Below are 23,643 nucleotides of genomic sequence, written 5' to 3'. Positions count from 1 at the left end.
AAAGAAAGAAAGAAAGAAAGAAAGAAAGAAAGAAAGAAAGAAAGAAAGAAAGAAAGAAAGGAAGGAAGAAAGAAAGGAAGAAAGAAAGGAAGGAAGAAAGGAAGAAAACAAACAGGGAAGAAACTGGGGGCAGAACTTTGCAGGGACAAAGAAAGCAGAGTGAGAGATAGCTCTGGTACCAGGACTGAATGGAAGGTAGAGGTAGAATTAACAAGGAATGACAAAATGGTCTCAAAGGATGCAACCAGAGAAGGAGCCAAAGAACTTGGAGGGTATTTATGACCTTTGCCATCACTTTAAAATTTGGATTTCTGAATCCAGTCCTTTAGAGGCTTGTCAGTTGCTCCTGGGCACTATGCCTTCAATCTAGGCAGTTGTCCCACTAAATGCTGGTGTCCAGAGTTTTGTGAAACAAGCCACAACTCCTTATTAAAATATGTAGTCTACATTTCTATCTCTAATTGCTGTGCATTGTATATGCCATCCATGAACCTTAGAAGAAGAATTAAAAGGATTGCAATGTAAGGAGATTTGTAGTCTCAATGGCCAGAAGTTCATAAGAAACAAAATCCAAGAAAGAAGTCAGTAGTAACACCCTTGCCCTCAGATGGTCTATAGTAACTCACAAAATATAAAAAATATAACAAACAAGATGCACCAAAGTTCCTAATACAAATTGTAAAAGTTGCCTTTGTAAGGATAAGTGAGATTGATGAGAGAGTGACTAGCACATGGCTCTGGAACCATATAGTTTATGGTTTATTTTTAAGGAATTTCAGGAGCCAGAAAGTAGATTGGGAAAGGATAATGTATTTTGATGATTTTTATAATATATTTTAGTGAAGATCAACAAAAGAAATGTTATTGTTGTGAGAATGTGCTATTTACTAAAGCCACTCGATATAGAAAGAAGAATACTTGAAGAAATGGAGAAGTGTGTCACTAGCTTCACATAGAGAGAGGATAGATATCTTAGTATTGGGAAGCTAATTAAGTGGATGTTCGCATAGATACTCACTTTTCCTGAAGCAGAGCAGCCAATAATTTCTTGACTCAGTTTAATAATAACTTGGCATTTCAAAAAATGGAGGAACCAATGAGGAGAACCTCTGTTCTAGGATGAAAATCATAGGAAGCTAAAGGGAGAAGTGATCACATCAATTTAGGATTTGTGGTAGAAGAGAGGAAAGTTGAGCAGAAATAGATGAATGTTCTAAGTTTGTGGAAGGCAGGTTTCAAAGGCTTTAGAACTTTCTTTTGAATAATGGACTCCTTTGGCCCTCTGGCAGAGCTTATGGATGACTCCTTTCTCAGAATAATGTATTTACATTCACAAAATAATGCATATAGGATTTACAAAAGAAACCAATTATAAATATATTGAAACACAGTTGTAAAAATATTTTTTGAAAAATAATTCTACAAACTAAGCACCTCTGATTTATAGAAAGACTAACTGGTAAATTCTCAAAAATGAAATTCTGAAGAGAAGCAATTTTCATGAGAAGGAAACGGGGGAATTGTTTAAAGAGACAGACGTACACATAATTAACTCATTGAACCAATTGTATTTTAAAATGATATGAGCAGAAGATGGAAGCAAAGGAGGATGAACACAAAATTAAAGCATTGTCTTTTAAATTTTTAATTAATTAATTAGTGATGTTATCAATTGCATGCAATAACAAATTTCTAAATTAGTTTTCTGAAGTTGTATGATCCAAATTGTCTCCCTTCCTCCCTTCCCTTCCTCCAGGAGCTCGCAAGCAATTAGATTGAATTATATGTGTATTATCATAAAGCATGGTCTTTAAAGAATACTGCTAAGGTTGTAAAAGAACAAAAACTAAAAAAAAAAAAAGCTAATTTTAAAAAAGGATTATTTTTTATCTTAATTGAGGAAAAGAGGAGGCTCAAAGGAAAGATAGAATTACTGATGAAATAGATAGAATTATGATGAATGAACAAAAGGTATCAGAGCGACTCAACTCCTCAGTTTAGTCCTATTTCCCTTCCAAGGAGAATGATTTGTAGACTGGAAATGAATCTGGGAAAATTGCCAAGGAGCAACTGAAACCCCAAATAAATAGATAAGTACAGAAGCACGTAGCTGCTCCTGATTAGTTTAAGTCAAAAGGCTCAGATCCTCAGGAACTTTCTGCTGAGATACCATCAGTAATTTTTTTAAGTATATAAAAAACTATAGGGCAACTAGGTGATCCAATGGGTATACAGAACTGGGCTTGGAATCAAGAAAACTCATTTTCCTGGTTCAAATCTGGCCTCAGACATGAACTGTGTGACCCTGGGCAAATCACTTCCTCCTGTTTGCTTCCATTTCTTCATCTGTAAAATGAGCTGGAGGAGGAAATGACAAATCACTCTAGAGCCTGCTAAGAAAACTCCAAACATAGCCACAGAATTGACATGACTGAAAAATGATTGAACAGTGATGACAATAAATGTAAAGAACAGGTGGGTCAATGGATAGGAAGCCAGGCTAAGATGAGAGAGGTCTTGGGTTCAAATCTGGTCTCAGATACTCCCAAGCAGTGTGACCTTGGGCAAGGCACCCACTCTCCTGCTTTGGAACTGATACTTAGTATTGATTCTAAGAAGGGCAAGGTTGAAAAGAAATGTGTGTGTGTATATATATATATATATGACAGAATAGTGTAGTGAGAAGAGACCCCTGCCTTTGATGTATACTGACTGCATAACCCTGGGCAAGTCACAACCTCCCGATGCTAGGCAACTCTCAAAAGAGATAAGAGAAGGTGCCCAGAGAATTGACTGATGGAGCTTCATCACCAAGGGGTTCTCTATGGCAAGGAAATCACAGGTCCAATCCCCTAAAAATAACAGAAAAGGTGGTGCATGGCATGGGAAGAGAGAGAGAGATAGAAACAGAGACAGAGAAACAGATGGAGAGATAGAGAGACTGCATGATCAGATTTTGTATACTACATGCTTGTAGTTTTGACTTTTATTACTCAAAAAATTCTAGAATATATTGTTAAATGAATAGTCAGTAAACATCTAGAAAATAAAGCAATGATTATAAAATCCATATTCCTTCATCAAAAACAGATCATACGGGGCAGCTGGGTAGCTCAGTGGATTTATTGAGAGCCAGGCCTAGAGACGGGAGGTCCTAGGTTCAAATCCGACCTCAGACACTGCCCAGCTGTGTGACCCTGGGCAAGTCACTTGACCCCCATTGCCTACCCTTACCACTCTTCCACCTATAAGTCAATACACAGAAGTTAAGAGTTTAAAAATAAAAAAAAACAGATCATACCAAATTGACCTCATTTCCTCTCTATCAGGACTTCTATGCCAATAAACCAGAAGAATTCTGCACCTTAAATTTTTGCAAAGTATTTGACAAAGTTTTCTCAAGTTATTCTTGTGGACAAGATGAAACAGATCCTGTCCTTGAGGTACTTCCCTGATCCTAAGGAGAATCAAAATGCACATGGATAAGCCAATAAAAATAAATATATAAGGGCTTCCAGGAGGTTCAATGCATAGAGAGCCATGCCTAGAGAAGAGAGATCTTGGGTTCAAATATAGCCTCAGACACTTCCTCGCTGTGTGACCCTGGGCAAGTCACTTAACCCCCATTGCCTAGCCCTTACCGCTTTTCTGCCTTGGAGCCAATGCACAGTATTGATCTAAGATGGAAGGTAAGAGTTTAAAATAATGTAATTTCTTTTTCTGTGGAGGTGATAGTGGTGGTTTGGGAAGCATGCAACTTGGGGAAGCAGAAAAGGTCTCTTGTAGGAGACAGTGTTGGAACTGAAGGGACATGGGAGATTGCAAAGGCCAATGGAAGAAGATAGAATATGGGGGAGAGGCTGTGCAGAGGCAGGAGAGGAGAGTGTAATCTCCAGGGAAGAGCAAGGTGGCCAGTCTAGCTGCAATGTAGAGCTTGTGAGAGATAATAATATGAGATGGATCTAGAGAGGCGAATTGGCTAGGAAGGACTTCCAATATAGAATGTAATGAGGAACTGACAGGTGTGCAGAGCACCTCATGCTTTCCCCCACAGTGGAAGTGGCTGGGGAGCATGATTCCAGACTAGTGAATATGCCATGGGAGTTCTCTGATGGATGCTTGTGCCAGTCCCCTGATACAAAAGCAGAGGAGTTTGCATTTAGGGAGCCTCTGACTCCTCCTGAGCAGGAGAATTACATGATTGGACCTAGGCTTTTGGAATATTAGTTTGGTAGTTGGGGCAGCTGGGTGGTGCAGTGGATAGAGTTCAAATCCAGCCTCAAACACATAGTAGCTGGTGACCCTGGAAAACTTACTTAATTCATTTGCTTCAGTTTCCTCATTTGTAAAATGAGTTGGAGAAGGAAATGGTGAACCACTCCAGTATCTCTGCTGAGAATGGGGTCAAGAAGAGTCAGACAAAACCCGGTGAAATTGTGCATCAGCTAAAGGGGGTTAGGGAGGATTAGGGGAGAGGGAAAGAACTTGAAATATGTAACTAGGAGAAAATTTTCAAAAAAAAGGGTCAGACAACAACTGAAAAATGACTGAACAACAGTTGTGTGGAACAGAAGTGTCAAATACACATCCTGAAAGCAGCATTACAGTAGGCAACACTTGAATGAAGCCAGAACCAGCCCCACTTTAGATGCTGAAGGAAGAATAAATCTTTAGGAAGAAGCCAACATAAGAGGAGCTGGCATTCTCCATCACGTTCTCTTGGGTGAAATCTCTCTCTCTCTCTCTCTCTCTCTCTCTCTCTCTCTCTCTCTCTCTCTCTCTCTCTCTCTCTCTCTCTCTCTCTTTCTCTCTGTTGAATTGGATTAGCTTTCTCAAAAAGGAGGGCTCTTTTACTCTGTATTATCTGATATATATTCTCCTCTGCATACTTTCTCTTATTTCTGTTTGACTGCTGAATTGGATAAAAGGATTTATTTGCTTTAAAAAAAATAATTGGTAAATATTTAACAAAATAAATAAAAATTCCATAAAACATAGATAATGTTAACATGAGGTTTTCTAAGACAAGGACCCTTATGTATGGTTTAGTGGTCTCTGTTTCTATAAGTTTAACACCACTGGTTTGGAGGATATGTTGGAGAAAGGAAATACTGGAGTCAAGAAGTTATGAAGTAGTTCAAGGGAGAGGAGATGGATCTAAACCAGGATGGTGACTAAAAAGAAGGAGAGGAATAGGAAAGATGCTCAGGAGGTAGAACAAAAAAATATGTGGTAGCTGATTCGTTAGAGGGAGTGAGGGTTTTCCGTATGTAAAGTGACGGTATAGAGTAGATGTCTTTAAGCTCCTTTCTTTCCCTAAAATTTTATGATATTTTTTCACCCAATTAGGTTCCTCTGAATGGGAAATAAACACTTTCTCTAGACATCTCTTTAGCCTTTATTTTACTCTTCTTTGCATCATATTTATGTATGTTCTTGTCCTTTTCTCCATTAGATTATAAGGTCCTTGAAAGCAAGATTCATATCATATCTACTTTTATAGTCCAGTGTGGGGCATATAATATTTTGTACATGATAGACAACATAAATTTATTGGAATAAATGGAATTGAGTAGCAAAGAAACCAATACCAGAATAGCTTGAAGTTAAAAACAATCTATTTACATATCAATAGAAAAAATACCAGGTAATATGATTAAGAGTCCATTACTTGGGGGCAGCTGGGTAGCTCAGTGGATTGAGAGTCGGGCCTAGAGACGGGAGGTCCTAGGTTCAAACCCGGCCTCAGCCACTTCCCAGCTGTGTGACCCTGGGCAAGTCACTTGACCCCCATTGCCTACCCTTACCACTCTTCCACCAAGGAGCCAATACACAGAAGTTAAGGGTTTAAAAAAAAAAAAGAATCCATTACTTAATATTTCTAAGATACTAGAATTTGGAGTGCCCTCACACTAACAACTTTCCTCCGCCATGACACTTATTTTTACTCATCTATAATTTCTCTTTGGTCTGATTTCTCTCCCTTAGGATGGGCTACCTTTTCCTCTAATGCTCCCACAAATAATTATGAAGACACATAATCTTGATAAGTGTGCCTAGAAATTCATTCATTTATTCATTCATCCATTCGCTTATCTATCACATCTTGGGATCTTTCTGATAGATTCCTATTTGGAAGTGGTAGGATAATGAGGGACAGGATGAGGATGAGAGATTAGTTTGAACTAAGAAAAAGGGACAAGAAAGGATAATGAAACCAGGAATGGGGGTATAGGAGAGAGAGAGAGAGAGAGAGAGAGAGAGAGAGAGAGAGAGAGAGAGAGAGAGAGAGAGAGAGAGAGAGAGAACCCAAAGGTATGTATTTAGAGAAATCAAAAATAGATGAGGCTTTGTTGGTTGGGAAAGATTAGAAAAGAAGTTAGGTCTTTTTGCCTTCTAGAGTTTCTCCAGTAACTCCAGACTTCCCATTTCTCACCCTATGGCACAGCTGTGCATTTGAGTCTGGGAATAACTGGAGCTCCAATGTTTAGTGGTTGCCATCTTAAGTACTACACAATGAGTGTTTGATGGGAGTGTGGATGGGGAGCAGTAACTTGCAATGCCCTAATGACTCAGAGCAGGAAAAGGAAGTGGTAGTCTTTTCTTCTAACCCTCCCCCAACCTAAGACTTGCTGTCTTTTTTACTAAATTTAGACATCATGTAATGAGTTGTGGTTAGAGACCAACAGTGAGTAACTCATCCCTCTGTCAGTCTGTCTACCCATTGAATGTTTTTGGGTGAATATATTGAAGAGGGTAGGTTTGTTGTAATTGGCCCAGATAATCTGGCTTTTGCAGGGAGACCATAGAATTATAGATTTAGAAGTGGGAAAGCCATCTAATCTAACTCCTTCATTTCTTTGACTTTTGTTTCCCTGCCATTGATCAGTTAGACTTCAATAGACTGATCTAGGAATCTCATCAATTATTTTTAAGATGAGCCCACACTGGAGTGTGATATAGGAAACCTGAATAAGCTGGCCTCTCCTACTTTGCAATGACTGTTGCATCTTATCATAAATACATAGAAAGTTAGTGAGTACACTAGTTCTTTAGCCACTTTCTTATGTTCAAGATGACTTAGGATCAAGTCCCACCTCTACATATCTTCTGTATGACCATGGACCAATCTGTTAACTTCTCAGTGCCTAGGTAGCAAATTTCCAGACTTCAAATTGTAGAATAGTTGCTAATCTATATTGGTAGAAGAAGTCTCCTTATCAGGGAACCCCCCAAATCAATGAAACCACAGAACTAGATCATTATTAGAAAGGCAGTTATGTGATATAGAAGCTAGAGTTGGACCTGGAGTCAAGAAGACAAGTTCAAACCCATCCTCAGACATTAATTCAACATATGACCCTGGTCAAAACACTTAACTTCTGTCTGCTTCAGTACCTTCGTTTGTAAAATAGAGAAAATAATAGCATCTACCTCCCAGGGTTGTTGTAAGGATAAAATAAGATATTTAGTAAGGCACTTTGCAAATTTTAAATTACCATATATATGTTGGCTGTTATTATTATGTAGCAAAAGGAAGTCTGGATTGGAAGTTAGTAAAATTAGATTCTGGTCCTCATTTCACCACTGACTTGTTATTTGATCCTTGGGCAAGACTTCATTTCCCAACTCTGAAATGAAGATGTTAATACTTATCCTATCTGGCTTACTGGGTGTTGTGAGGATCAAAATCTAATCTATTAATTAATTATCATGTGATGAATTAATCATTTTGTGACACTTCAAATTCCAGATTTAACTTTAGATCTAAAACCTAATTTCCTGGACAAAGTGATCAGCTCAGTATTTAGAACAGAAACAAACAGTTCAGGGACCTTAAAGACTGTCTAATCCAACCCATACTCAGGGGAATTCTGGTAAATATTTAACAGTCAATTATTGGTTTTAAAAGAAGCAGAGGACACTTACGTATGCTTTGCATTAATAATATTTTCTCCATCACTTTTTAAAGTCTAGAGCAGTGATGGGCAAACGTTTTAAAGAGGGGGCCAAAGGAAAGGAAATGCTCATGTGTCAGTCTGTTTCTAAGTCAACTCTTTCGAAGTTTCATTGTAGTGTATCCTACTCATTGTATTTGTCAGATTAAGAATAATGTGAGGGGGCTAGATAGAACATTTCAGGGGGCCGCATCTGGCCTGAGGGCCTTAGTTTGCCCATGACTGTTCTAGACAATCAACAATACAGTGAATTAAGCCTTGCTCTCACTGAAAATTTAACAATCTGCTATTTTTAACTGATTCCTGCATACCTCTGCCCATATCAGATTTTCATATGCCCAATAAATAACCATTCAGTACCTAGACTCTGCCTAATTGATAGAGAATCTATTGACTCCAGAGGCAAATCATTCCATCCTTGGAGAGCTTTCATTCTTAGATTGTTTTTTCTTTATATTAAGCTCAATTATGCCTCTCTCTCTCCTACTTCCATCCCTTATACCTAGTTATGCCCTTTGCAGCCATATCACAATCCATCAGATCCTTGGAGACAGCCATCATTTTTTTTTTTTATTATTTTAAACCCTTAACTTCTGTGTATTGACTTATAGGTGGAAGAGTGGTAAGGGTAGGCAATGGGGGTCAAGTGACTTGCCCAGGGTCACACAGCTGGGAAGTGTCTGAGGCCGGATTTGAACCTAGGACCTCCCGTCTCTAGACCTGGCTCTCAATCCACTGAGCTACCCAGCTGCCCCCAGCCATCATTTTTATACTGTCTTCTCCTATTCCTTCATTAGGTCCACATATGACTAAATCTTTAACCCCTTTACAATCCTGGTTGCTTTCTCCTGGGTACTCTTCAGATTATGAATGAACTTCCAAAACTGTGCTATACAGGGCAGCAAGACTATTACCTCCTTAGTCTTGCATCCCATTCATCTTTTGTTAAAGCTTTAATTATTGTTAACTTTTGGGACTTGTCTGCTTCCTTTTGAATGGAAGTTGAATTCCCTGATAGACTGATAATGCTAAGCTATGGTCATTTACCCTGGAGCCATTATGTTTTCTCTGACGTCTTTCCTAATAAATCAGGTATAATAAATAGGGTTCATGAACAGATATTTTAAAGTGTTAAAGATACTTCCTGGAGTATGCTTCAATAAACATTTGGTACATTCTGGAAAAGTTGGTAAAAACTATCACTCTCTGGGAGCAGCGTTGTATGTTTTGACTTCAAGGCTAAAACCAAATGGGAATTGAGAATAGCAAAAGGAAGATGGATTAAAGAAGGAGAAAGACTGGAAACAGAAAGACCAATTTAAAAAGTTTTCATCTACCACTAATGGGGATATATCCCAAAAAGATCATCAAAAAGGGGGAAGGACATGTACAAAAATATTCATAGCTACTCTCTTTGTGGTGGCAAAGAATTGGAAATTGAGAGGATACCCATCAATTGGAGAATGGCTGAACAAGTTGTGGTATATGATGGTGACAGAATGCTATTGTGCTGTCAGAAATGGTAAACAGGATGATTTCAGAAAAAGCTGGAAAGTCCTACATGAACTGATGCAGAGGGAAATAAGCAGAACCAGGAGAACACTGTGCATAGTAACAGCAATATTTTACAATGATCAACTGTGAGAGACTTAACAGCAGTACAATGATTCAGTACAATTCTGAAGGACTTATGATAAAGAATCTATTTTCCTCCAGAGAAAGAACCATTGGATCAGATGCAGATCAAAGCATATTATATTTCACATTCTTTTTTTTATGGTTTTATCTTGGGGTTTTGGTTTTATATAAGTATTCTTTTATAACAATGACCAATATGGAAGTATGCTTTGCATGATAATACACATAAAACACAGATCAAATTGCCTATCATTGCCAAGAGGGGAAAAGGAAAAGGAGAGAGGAGGGAGACAATTTGGATCTAATAATTTTGGAAGATGCATGTTGAAAATTGCTATTACATATAATTGGGAAAATAAAGTATCTTTGAATGAATACGTTATTATAATAGCAGGTTAGAGGTGGTGAAGGCTCATAACCTAAGTTGCAAGCCATGAAAAATAATGATTTGAATATTAGAAATGTTAGAAGACTTAGGATAAGAGATTTTGGAAGACAGAGAAGTCACAAGAATTGGTAACATTGAATTAGGGAGTAAAGTTCAAATAATGATTTGAATATTAGAAATGTTAGAAGACTTAGGATAAGAGATTTTGGAAGACAGAGAAGCCACAAGAATTGGTAACTGATTGAATTAGGGAGTAAAGTTTAGGGAAGAACCAAGAAAGCCCTTGGGGACATGAACTTGGATGATTGGGAAGATGGAGATCCTCTTGAAATAAATAGGGAAGTTTAGAGTAGGGGTGCATTTAGGAGCAAAGCAGTTCATTCCATGCCTTATCTATAGCACTCTTCCCCCTTCTGAGATCATTGGAAGTAACTAGGTATAGCTAGCCAAGAGAAGTTTTATGGGGAGACAAGGAGAAATAAGGGTGGTGCCATGATATTGACTATTAAAAATTTTGAAAGGTTCTAATATGGAAGCAGTATTAGACTTGTTCTCATCAATCCTCAGAAAGAAGAAATAGGATGAGAGAGGTAGAAATTATGAGAAGGGGGATTTCAGTTAGTAGAAGGAAAAAGCTTTCTAACAATCAGAGTTGCCCAGAAATGAGATAGACAGCTTTGGGAGCTACTAAGTGCCCTATTGTTGGAGGCTTTTAAGCATATTCTAGATGTCCCCATTGTCAAAGATGCTACAGAAGAGATTTATGCTTCAGGTCAGAAGGACCCAATTAGATTACATCTGATGCCATTCTTTGATGTAAACTTTACATTTGAAGTTCAGTTTCACTTTTTATCTAGTGCTGGATCATTAAGAGCAGTAAAATAATACCTTTTTTGTCCTCTTTCATCTTTTTTAAAAGAAATTATTTTTAAAATAAATAATTTCTCATTTTAAAAAATTCCAGTCATCAGATTACCAACAGATTGTTAGGAAAAAAGTATGTATATCTTTGTTAATATGCCTGAAATTCTCACAATCTATTTCTGAATTTGGTTTTGCATTTAGATTTTTGGGTAGGTTTTAAAAATAATAATAATGCAGTGCTCATAAACCATTTGAGAGCAAGAGACCGTCTAAATCCATTTCTAAATCAGATGGATGCTACAGCAGTGCCCTAAGCAAGCAGGGCCAGAGTTGCACCTGCTACTTCTCCTTTTTGATATGTCAGCGTGACCTTTATAAATTACTCACCTTTACCTTCTCAGACTTCAGTCTGTCCTATTTCTTACTCAAATCTCATCTCATCTTTGAAATCCTGAAATTTCCCCTTTGCTTTTGCAAGTTTCTTTTACCAGAACTTTTAAAGCTCTCTCAGACTAAGTTTGAGACTAAAGTTCTTCAAACTTAAGTAGGCTCAAGCCTTGCTAATACTCTTTGCTAAACTGTAAAATGCCATTGTATGGATCTATGTGGATCTCAATATTTTCACTCAATTTTTATCTTGTATTGCAACAAAATCTTGACTTTCTCCTCCCTAGGTGACATACGGCATCTTTGAGTCATTTTCTTTGTACTAGAATCAGGATCACAGGATAGGATCATAGAAAGCATTTAGCCTGCCCATTCCTCTTTATAGATGAAGAACTCCAAATCAAAAGTTTCCATGATTTGCTCAAAGTTACACAAATATTTAATTCCAAAGCTGGGCTGGAGTTCAAGGTCTCTGACGCCTAAAGCAGTGCTCTTTCCATGGCTCTGGTTTTGGGCTGTGCTGGAATTGGGTATCATGAGACAAAAACAATATTATAGAGCAGAGGTTCTTAATTTGGGGTATATGAATTTTTTAAAAGAATATTATAGAGGGCAGCAGAGTGGCTTAGTGGTCAGAGAGCCAGGTTCAGAGACAGGAGATCCTGGGTTCAAATCTGTCCTTAGACACTTCCTAGCTATGTGATCCTGAGCGAATCACTTAACCCCCATTTCCTAGCCCTTACCATTTTTCTGCCTTGGAACCAATAAACAGTATTGACTCAAGATGAAAGGTAAGGGTTTTAAAAAAAGATATATTGCATATTGTGTGATAACTGTATTTTAGTATAATTGTATAATGTAAATAATATATAAATAATATAATTGGTTCCCTTTGTAATCCTATTTTATGCATTTAGAAACTTTTCTAAATGGGATTCATAAGCTTCTCTAGACTAACAAGGGAGGACACATGCAAAATAGCTAAGAAGGTTTTGAACAATGACACAGTAGAATTGCTTGTCAGTTCCAGGATGGGAGAGGAAATAAGGGAGGGAGAGAACATGAATCTTGTAACCAGAGAAAAATATTCTACATAAATAAATAAATGCCAAAAAGGCTAAGAAACTGTGTCCTAGAAAACTGAGAGTGGCTTGTCATTGTCATACCATTAATGTATGTGTTTCATTATAAACTATATCTAAGCAGATAATCTCCAGGAGAAGTGCAAGGATTTATATATTCATCCCTCTCAAGTGGCTTCCTCATGGATTCAATCCATTGTTCCACTCTGTCAAGATCTTTTTGTTATATGAATGGAAAACTGAACTCGAATACAGGTCTTCCCGACTTGGAACTCAGTTCTTGAGCTAAACTGCCAGGCTAGATTACCGTACAAATTTCAGTTTTGTTGTTCGTTGTTCACTTGTATCTTACTCTGTGACCCCATTTGGGGTTTTATTGGCAAAGATACTGGAGTGCTTGGCCATTTCTTTCTCCAACAAAACTAAACCAAATGCCTAAGTGAGTTGTCCAGGGTCACACAGCTAGTAAATGTTTGGGGTCAAATTTGAACTCAGAACTGATGAGTCTTCCTGACTCCAGTCTCTGCCCTATATCTGCTCTATCCCCTAGCTGCCCCAAATTTCAAGTTTTAGTTTCTTGAAATTCAAAGGTCATTAGTAGTAATATATAAGATAACCACAAGGTGGTGGTGTTGCTCCATGAACTGGACCCTTCTGTAATTCCTGCCCCTAAAGAAAGTGCTAACACTACTATTGCCTTCATCATACTGACCATGGAGGAGATGCTAGCAGGAGAATACAGTTATTCATACACTTGAAGGGGGAATACAGATTCCTTCTGCTAGGGAAATACTAGGTTTTTCTCTCCCACCAAGCTTGGAAGAGCAGAAAGTGAACTGAACACTTTGTAGTTTCATTTTCCTTCTCTAAAATGTGGACATTGATTCTTAAAATCCTTCTTTCTCCTGCTTTCTATGGGACCATGAAAGAAACAAAACAAAATTCCCCTAGAATATTAAGCTGGAAAAGCAAAGAGGGCATCGTATAAATGGAAGATAAACAGAGATGAGAAGAAAACAGAGGCCACGCAAAGTGTGAAATAACAGTTTGAAGAATATCTTCTAAGGTACTGTAAAAAGAGTGATGAAGTCTACAGATGAAACCAAGTAGAGAAGATCACCTGATAGGAGGCAGAATGGTGGCATGATATAATAATGTTGGAGATGTAGAAGATCTTAATGTGAAACCCGGTTTTGCCTCTTATTAGTTTATAAGCTATATGAACTTGGACAAATCACTTAAGCTCTAAGAGATGGTCTCTTCATAAATGAGAGAGTTTGACAAGATGACTAATGAGATCAAGCCCATCCCAGCTTCATCTATGATCTACAGGATTCCCTTAGGAATGAACTAGAGATAGCACAGGGAGGTGGATTAGATGTGTATATATGTCAAGTACTTTCAAGTTCAGTGTGTTGGCTCACAATGTTCCTTACATGTAGAATATCTCTCGTGTCTTCATCTTCTTGGTCCTGTTTCCCATTTGCAAACCTATTCTCTTTCCAGAGCAAGCTCAAATGAAATCATGACTGATCCTCCTAGATGGAAATTATTCTTCCTTCCTCCAATATGACCTTTTTAAAAAAAAGTATATTTATTATATAATATTGGGCAGGGTTGGAATTATATGAGAAAGTGAGGAAGGAAGAAAGGGTAAAGATGAATTCTTCTTCAGCAGAGGCCTGATAGACATGCTCATGTGAGGATCAGTTTCTTTCTTCCCCTTTTCTTTTCCTCTGTTGATGCTTCTTCCCATTTCTTCCTCCAGTATGAAAAGAAAATGCCTTTATTAAGCACTTACTATGTGCCAGGTCTGCAGTAATTACTAGGGAGAAAAAAAAAACAAATACAGTCCCCTCTCAAGGAATTTACAAAGATAGCATGTATAAGGGAGTAGGGGCCAGGGATACTGTGGGGAGGCGGGGGTATCTTGGGAAATTAATATAGTGATGCCATAGGGGAAGAGATTGATATACCTTATCCAGGAGTAATTGTAGTATTGATTTCATTGTAATTCTTTATGGTTCCTGAACTAGAAACAAGGGAGGGTAAAGAATTGGAGATTCTAGTATGGGGGTGGGGAGTGGGGGAGGTAACCAGTGAGAAGATAACTGGGGATTAGAGAATCATCAATCAGACTAGAGAATGTGTGCCAGAGATAAAAGAATTAAGTCCTTGGGGCATGGTTTCTAATCCCCACCATCAAGAAGATGATTCTTTTCTTTGGAAGTCTTTTACTCTTTTAACTAGTCATAATATTAAACTGCATATTCTGTCATTTTCATGTTCATTTAATAAAATTTTGTGCTTTTTAGTCTTAATTTTTTAAAAATCCTTACCTTCTCTCTTAGAATCAATACTATATAGGTGAAAGAGCAGTAAGGGTTAGGCAATTGGGTTTAAATGACTTGCCCAGCATCACACAACTAGGAAGTGTCTGAGGTTGGATTTGAACCTAGGACCTCCTGTCCTTAGGCCTGGCACTATCTAATGAGCCACCCAGGCTGCCCCATCTTAATTTTTAAACGAAATGATTTGAACTCTTCTTATTTCTCTTTTACAAACTACCAGTTGCCCATATCTTTAAAGTGATGCAATTACTTTTTATTCACATGTGGCCTCCAGCTAATGTTCTTGTAAGGACAATGTTTAGGACAAATAGAAAACATCTCTTATCCCAAACCCAAGAACTTTTTTTTTTTTTTATAAGAATTACATTTCTATAGGACATTAAGGTTTACAGCTACAATGAAATATTCAAGACAGTTTTTCAATACCAGAAACACTACTTTACTCCAGGGCACCAGGGCATTGTGAGGTATATGTCACATGTGGTGAACCCATTTCATAACAGGAAATGTAGCTTAGGAAATCTAGGGTCTAATTAGCTTTGACCAATCAAATCAGGTTCTTTCCTGTTTAATATCCTTCCTAAGTAGTGTGTATCATTACTAGTTCTGTTTTCCTTTGACTCTTAGACCAAGCTGAACTTTCTTTTCTCTGGGTTACCAAGAAGTATGTCTGATTTTTGTTCCTAAACTCCTTCCAAACTTTTCTCTTTCTTTACCTATGTTCTGCTCTCCTCCCTGGGTTCTATTTTGAACTTTCACCTTCCTTCCTTCCTTCCTTCCTTCCTTCCTTCCTTCCTTCCTTCCTTCCTTCCTTCCTTCCTTCTTCCCTTCCTTCTTCCCCCCCTACCCTCCACCTCCTCTCATCAGGGGCAGAGAAGAGTCTCTTGCTTACAAATAAAAAAAAACAACTTACCTACACATAAGATATATATATATATATATATATATATATATATATGCACATTTAAATAAAAGATATCCCATCTAATGGGCACATAAGATAAGAGAAAGGAGGACAGAATGATTCACAACTCTGAGATCTTTAATTGTTTCTGAAACATTTTATTGGACCTTGGATAGCTACAGCACTTTTCCTATAGCCTGGAATGCTAGATGGAGTAGAACCTAAAGGGATAGAATCTCCTTAGAACCCCTTGTTCACCTAAGCCAGAGCCCTTCTCTCTAGGGAACATCCTTTCCATACTCTCTATTGTCTATTTAGGAAATGCTCAGGCTCTTTCTTTTGCATCATACCCTATCCTTGCCAACCATCTGTCTCCTAGATCAAACCTAGTCAAATTTCTACCACAGTAAGTCTTTCCATACTTTCTTTCTTCTGGTTCCCTGGGATTATAGATTTATGGTTGTAAGAGACCTTAAAGGCCTTCTAATCTAACCCCTCATCTTATAGATGAGGAAATTTAGACCAAGAGAAAATAAATGAAGTTTATATTTTATTTCTAGTTTCAGTCTCTTTCTACTCAAAGTTCTCATTTTACAGATAAGGAAACCAAGGCACAGAGAGGGTCTTCTATCTAGTTTGAATCTCCCTCTTCTTCTGGTCCATGTCTAGCTCTTCTTTCCTGACAACTAGAGATATTTGTTTACCTCTCTGCTTTTCCTTGATTTCTTCCTTCCCACATTCCCCCCTAACCTGACTCTCACGTTTTAAAAGTACTGCTCCTTTTCCCCTGTCCTAATAGGGGATACTATCTATAGACATCATTACTTTGGGCTAACCTGACTCTACCTAAACCACTTAATCCAAGGAGAAGTTTAGACATTGTGGAGATGACAATGACAATGGTTTCCGAACCATTATAATTTCATCCACTTGGCCTCAAAAGCCAGGGCCCCTTTGATCCTGTCATCTCTGCTTCCTGTTGTAAGGAGGAAACAGAGATAGCCTTCCTTCTATCGTGGTCTTCTGTTAATGTTTCCTGATCCCCTTTCCAAATGCCAGAACTGCTGTTCTGGTCTCTGGAGTGATATTAGCAGTTCTGAATCTAATGAAATCCCTGCTCCCTGACAAACCACCTGCTGCTCTTTGCTTTGAGGATTAAGGAAAACTTGAACAATTTAGAGATTTCTGTCATGATCTGGCACAAGTTCCTAGGGAGGGACTAGCTTAGACATTTTGTCATTGAACTTGTGACAGAGCCATTATCATTAGCCCTTCAGTATTTGGGAGACCTACGATCTTGGGCAGTTCCTAGCATAGCCTGGCACACAAGACTTTTCTCAGGACACGGATTACCCAAGGAAACCCAGATACTCAGCTTAAGCAACATTCTTCTACCTTTCCAACCTTGATCTTTCACCTCAAATAGATCTCAACTGGTATCACGATCCCACCTTCTAGAGTTCCAGGAAAATTTGCTTTGGATTGGGTGAGCCTTACAAAAATTGGTTCAGAAGTTTTGTTTCTCCTAGTTTTTATTTCCTGCTGGTAGACATCCCCAGAGTAAGAGCAGCACTGGTGTATTTATCTCAGGGTTATTGCCAGTGGCTGCTTCTTTGACACCCTCTATATTAAAGCTGCTCAGGTTTCTTTAGGTAGCAGCATGGGGCTCTTGACTCCCAGGCCAATGTTCCTCCATCTTTGTCACCCTGCCTTCCTAGAACACTCCCTGAATCTGTGTGATCTGCTCACTTTTAGTATCCACCAACTGCGGAACAAAGTGTCAGAAGAACACGATGTCCTCAAGAAAAAAGAGATGGAAGCAGGGCCCAAAGCATCCCATGGGTACGGAGGCAGGTTTGGGGTGGAAAGAGACAGGATGGACAAGGTGAGTTGAAAAAAGAGCGGGATAGAGAGGTTAATTAAGAACTGATAATTGGAGTGTTAGCAATGTCAGCCACACTACAAGACACAACCAATAAGAGGTGTGACACACTCAAGGCACCATTTTATTCTCATGCTACTTTAGGTGGAGCCATAGCACACAGAGCACTGGGCCTGGAGTCCAGTAGACCTGATTTCTAATTCGACCTCAGACATTTACTTGCTGTGTGATTGTGGGAAAGTTCTTTAACCTCTGTCTGCCTCAGTTTCTTCATCTGTAAAATGGGAATAATAACAGTACCTATTTCCCAGGGTTTTTATGAAGACTAAACGAGATAATATTTATAAAACACTTCGCAAACCTTAAGGCACTAAACTAAAATGTTGCTCGGTTGTTTCTGACTTTTTGTGACCCAATCTTGGACTAGACTGGTTTGCCATTTCCTTCTCTAGCACATTTACAGATTTTTTTTTTACATTTTACATTTACATTTACAGGGAATTGAGGGAAACATGGTTAAGTGACTTGCTAGCTATTATTATGCCAGGCTAACATTTGTTTACTATTCTATAGACTCTTGGAACATGTCATCTCTATAAGAGATCTTATTCTGACTATCTACTCTAACTCCTAAAGACAGAGAGGGAAAGTAGTACTTGGGGACCAAAATTTTAGGAATGTTAGCTTGTTAATCTAGCCAATATGACTTTGGGATTTGATTTGTGAAAGAAATCATTTTCCTGTTTATTATTTTCAAAATTTTCAGTGTCTTGTGTCTGCTTTGCTTCTTATGCTTCCTGAGACTGTTTTTAATGCTCTTATTTGGATATTATATTATATATTATAAAAATATAACCACAAACATATTTTAGCAACTGAAGTTTATCATGAAAAACCTAGGCTTTATGATTACATGGTTCAGAAATATTTCATGTAAAAAAAAGTTGCATATTAAATCAAACTGAACTTTTGATTCCCATTGTAACTTTGGAGATAGCTTTGTTCATTCACTTGTAGAATCATGGGATTTGGAGCCAGAAGAGATGTTGAGACCATCTAGTCCCATTTCAAGGTCCCCTTTGACAGAGGAAGCAGCCTCTGCATCACTTCTTGGAATTGTTCTAAAGGCATAAAATAAAATGCACAGGATTACAAAAGAAAACAATTACATGAAACACATTAATCAAAAAAATTTTTAAGCAAGTTTGCAAACTCTAGATTAAGAATTTTGATGGGACTGGCACTGAAGTGAAAATAGACAGTGAGGTTCTCATATTTAGTGAGCAATCACAAACAATGTGATCTATTGTTTGACAGAGATGTAAGGTTCAGAGGTATAGGAGGAGGCCACAAGAGTATCAGGGCTAGAAAAAACACATTTTTCTATTTATGGCTGTGACTCATCCCCTATTTCTGCCTCTCTCCCTCATTCATGTATCATTTCTATGAGGGATGCTGAAGTTCCTCCTTGATACAGGACTAGGTGAAAAGAATATAGCCTATCTTGGCTTGTTGCAATTCCTCTGTTCATCATCTCTCTGTTTTTCTGATGCTGCTTAGTAAGGTGATCCAATTTCCTGCAGTAGTAACAGTCAAGGGATTGGCTTCTGTCTGCCTTGGATTCAAATGTAGGGGTGACTGTAAGGGTGCTCTGAGAGCCCTGTTAATTCTTTTTCTTTTCTCTCCCAAAGACATACAAAGCAGTGACTTTAAGTTCACCAATATTACTTACCTGACACCCAGGACATCTGTTCAAGAAGTAGTCCTTGATTTCTGAGGATGCTTGATCAACAAAAGCTATGTTAATGATTCCAGCATCCCTAGGATTAATAATAGGATTAATAGGGCCAAGCTGTGCATATCTTTTAGCTCCTTTGCATAGGTGATCATAAAATTGTCTAGGAATCTTTTCTCTTGTTTGATTTTTTTCTGGTCTGACTACACATGCCTCCATACCTCTGATCAGAGCTTCTCCTGATTGGATAAATCTGCTTCTGTACCCAGTCAAATTAGGGTATCAATAGGGGTTTTGTCCCTGTAGTCCTGGAATAACTCATCTATTTTTGGTTTCTATGACTGCAGCTTTCTCCCCGGAGGAAAGTAATGTGTCCATAAGATCTGTAACATCTTCCCATAATGGAATGGGCCCTATGAAAATAGCTTGGGACTTCTGAATAATAGAGGTGGGGTCATCATCAAATTTAGGAATCTAGCTCTGTCACGTAGACAAATCAGAGGCTCTAAAAGGGTGATGGGCTAGGATGGTAGCTAGTCCAGTATCAGTAGACCCAATCTACTCTCTCAATGGAAAACTTCCTGCCATCTCCTTTTTCTGGTTTTCAAGATGTGGTGATAGGCAGTGAGGGGCAGAAGACATTTTTTATTTTTCTAAATCTGGCTGCTTTTTCTCTCTGGGTGTTTCCTGGCTTAGCTGTCTGGTTCCTGGGTACGATGCTTTAGTTAGCCCAACACTACCATTTACCCTAGATGTTTGTCTTGTAGAATAAGTCTTAGCCCTTTTAGGATTTCTATTTTTAGGCTTCCAAATACCGGCCAAAATAAATCATAAGAGTTACAGGCCAATTTGAACCACATCTTATGGTTTATTGCTTTAACTTGTCATGCCAGGTGGAACAGAAAGCTTGTCCTGTCCTTCTGCTTCCAACAATTTCCCAAATGGGCTACCAGATAGAACAGAGTTAAGCTCATTTCCCATTTTCTTTTAAATATTCTGAGAGGAAAAAGTAAACTTGCCAGCTATCTCTAGCAAATTCATAGCCTCTGTTACTAAGCTAAGAATTTCTCTAGCATATAAACAGAACAAGGAAGTAGTAAATTCAGCATCTGAAAATACAGGTGCCTGTGTATTTGAATATGACTCACAGGAATCTAACTGAACCTGTATCCAAAATAGAAAATGGAACAAACACTGACAAAACTGAAATACAGACAACACATGAATGAAATTATTCCTCCCTCCTGAAAAAGTGAGTCCCTATCAGAGTAAAACTTACGCTGAGCCTTTCACTCAAAACATAAAAAGAAAGATCTTGGATTTGTTGTTGCTATTTCATAAGTGAGAATAGCCTTTCTTGAACAGAAACCTGACTGCATATGAAGAGAAACTCGAAACCTTAAATACTCATCCAAATACTAGTATAGGAGAACCTTTTACCAAAACCAATCCAAGTGCTCTTCAGAATAAGGGAACTCTTAACCAAAATATCTATGTATATACATCAAAATATACAAGTTTTAATAAAGAGAAAAATCAACAATCTGTAAAATGCAACTAGACCTAAAAACAGGACAAACATGAAACAGAAAATATAACAGTAAAAGGCCTGTGAAAGAAAAGAACAACAAAATCCTCCTAAGTAGGGAGGCTTACCTGAACCCAGAAGGGAAGGGATTGAAGAGGGAGAGGAATTCAGATCCAGAATCCCACAGGGTGAGATGCAGGTGTCCCTGGAGACTCACCTGAGGATCCCATGACCTGAGTTCAAGTTCTGGTCCTGAGCAAGAAAATCACACAGGCCAGACTCCCCAGTTTGAAGCCTTAGACCCTGTATTGTAAAATACACCCTTTTTTTTTTTAAACCCTTACCTTCTGTCTTGGAGTCAATACTGTGTATTGGCTCCAAGGCAGAAGAGTGGTAAGGGTAGGCAATGGGGGTCAAGTGACTTGCCCAGGGTCACACAGCTGAGAAGTGGCCGAGGCCAGATTTGAACCTAGGACTTCCCGTCTCTAGGCCTGACTCTCATTCCACTGAGAGCTACCCAGCTGCCCCCAATACACACTTTTCTTATAGTTTCATGTTTGTCCTTAACAGTAAATTCTCAACCCCTATTTTTGAATAATCTCCAACCCCCAAAAATCTCTGGAGGCCTTGTTAGGTAATCATCTGGTCTGGCCACCCTCTGGTCTGTCAGACCTGCCCCCTGCCATTACAGGAACTCAATTTAATATAATGTATAACCATACACTTAGGATTAATATAGATGCACAATCAAAATTACTATAGTCATACACACTGAGTAAAATTATTACTGAGATACTACCTTGGAACTATACTCTTAATCTGAAGACATACATAGACTCTTGCCTGAGACTATATTCTTACTATAAATCACATAGTTGCAAGATATCAAACTAAAGGGATTCTCAAGCTAATATAAATGAGATGCTGTTTAATTAAATTTCCTCCTTACACCATTCAGTCTGGTTCAGACCACCCCATAGAAGTATCATCAAGGGGGATATGCTTGGGGATGTAGCCTCTAAACCATCACCCTATTGCAAATATTAATAATATGGAAATAGGTCTTGATCAATGACACATGTAAAACCCAGTGGAATTGTTCATTGGCTATAGGAGGGGGGAGGGAGAAGGAAAGGGAAAGAACATGAGTCATGTAACCAGGAAAAACCTCCTAAACTAACTAACTAACTAACTAACTAACTAACTAACTAACTAAACAAACGGAACCAAAGACTGAACAAATAAATAAATGAGTGTTTTTTTTAGAATAAAGATTAGAAATTAATTTGAAAAACAAAATAAAATAAAAAAATATCCATCCTTCCATATAATACTTCTCTTTCAATAAGGAAAAACAATTAAATAAAAATAATCAATTAAAAAAAAGAAGTATCATCAAGTTACATTTATATTCCTCACCTCCGAGGTCAGTGTTAGAGAGGGCAGCTACCATACCTGTCTTATTTAAAGAAGGATTTCACAAAAGAATCACATTAAGCAAAACATTTTTTATATTTTTTAAAAACTAGGTCTTTAATTTCATCGGTATAAGGAATTCTTGACAAAGAATTCTCTCTGCCTGCACAGATTGGCACTTTCTCTTCAACTTTCAATTTTCTATAGTCTTGGGTGGCTCTGAGCATCTAGATAGCCCAAAGAAGAGTGTTTGGGCTGGAGTCAAGGAAGACCTGAATTCAAATCCTAGCTCAGATGCTTACTAGCTATCTGACTCTGGGCAAGTCACTTCCTCTTTAGTCTCTGATTCCTCAATTAAAAAAAGGGAATAGTAATAGCACCTACCTCCCAGGGTCCTTGTGATGATCAAATAAGTTAGCACATCATGTGATGGGCTTTTTGAACCTGTAGGAGAAATATAAAAGCTAGCTATTAATAGGGAGTTGCTTAGAAGTTAAGAAGTAGGGGACAGCTGGTTGGCTCAGTGGATTGATAGCCAGGCCTAGAGATGGGAGGTCTTAGGTTCAAATCTGGCCTCAGATACTTCCCAGCTGTGTGACCCTGGGCAAGTCACTTAACCCCATTGCCTAGCCCTTACCACTCTTCTGCCTTGGAGCCAATACGCAGCATTGACTCCAAGACAGAAGGTTAAGGGTTAAAAAAAAAAGTTAAGAAGTGATTGGATCAGGTTTACAGTCTATGGCAGAAGTGAGATTTAACACTGAGGTCTTTCTGACAACAAAATGAGTTTTCTCTCCACTAATATCGCCATGTTATCCCCTCAAATGGTAACTATATAAATCTGTTGGCCTTTGGATTCTTGGGATGGCTTGAGACACATTGGAGCAGGGCAGCAAGGAAAGGACCCAGACAAGTAATTCTTAATCCTCTTTCATTGGTCCCAGTGATTAGGACACTATCATGATACCTCTAAATCAAGGCACAGAAGTGATGTTACAAGGACTGTGTGATGATCTTCAAGTATCCATGGGAGGGAGTGGGGGCCATCAATGGTCTCACAAGGAGGCTTTCCTAGACTTGATTTTGAATGCTCTAAGTCACTCCTTCTATTAGACTAGGGGGGAAACCCCTCTGGATCCTCCATCCCTTCCATGCCAGAGAAGCCTGAAGAGGCAGATTTGGGACATGAGTTTTACTGCAAGGGCCAAGTTCTTGCTCAGGTGTCACAAGAAGGGAAACACCAGGGACTGGTCAGTGAGGTCCCATCTTTATAAAGATAAAGGAAGGGAGTTTACAAGCAACAATGGTGGTGATGGGTGTTCCAGGAAAGGTCAAAGAGTGGGGAGGGGTCAGATCAAGTAGGAAAAAGGGATGTACCTAAAGCAATGAGCTTCTCCTGAAAGAGAGGATTCCATCCCACCCTCTCTTACATGGACCATAGGCTGGAATTTTTGTGGTTTTGCATTTCATCTTTGCCAGTCTTGTCTCTGCCTGTTTATTCCTTGCCCTT

At 38.4% G+C, this 23,643-nt stretch overlaps 1 protein-coding gene across 1 annotated transcript in view; it reads left to right on the top strand.

The window, feature by feature from the left end:
- Window positions 1-23,643, top strand: part of HCLS1 (hematopoietic cell-specific Lyn substrate 1) — a 49,605-nt gene that overhangs the window by 5,163 nt on the left and 20,799 nt on the right. Inside the window, exon 4 of the mRNA XM_044670063.1 lies at window positions 17,328-17,457. Coding sequence (XP_044525998.1) covers window positions 17,328-17,457 — 130 coding nt within the window. The remainder of the gene's footprint in view (window positions 1-17,327; window positions 17,458-23,643) is intronic.

The sequence above is a fragment of the Gracilinanus agilis genome, chromosome 3 (assembly GCF_016433145.1).
Source record: "Gracilinanus agilis isolate LMUSP501 chromosome 3, AgileGrace, whole genome shotgun sequence".
NCBI lineage: Eukaryota > Metazoa > Chordata > Mammalia > Didelphimorphia > Didelphidae > Gracilinanus > Gracilinanus agilis.
The sequence above is the reverse complement of the archived record's forward strand: the minus strand, read 5'-3'. Positions and strand labels throughout refer to the sequence as shown.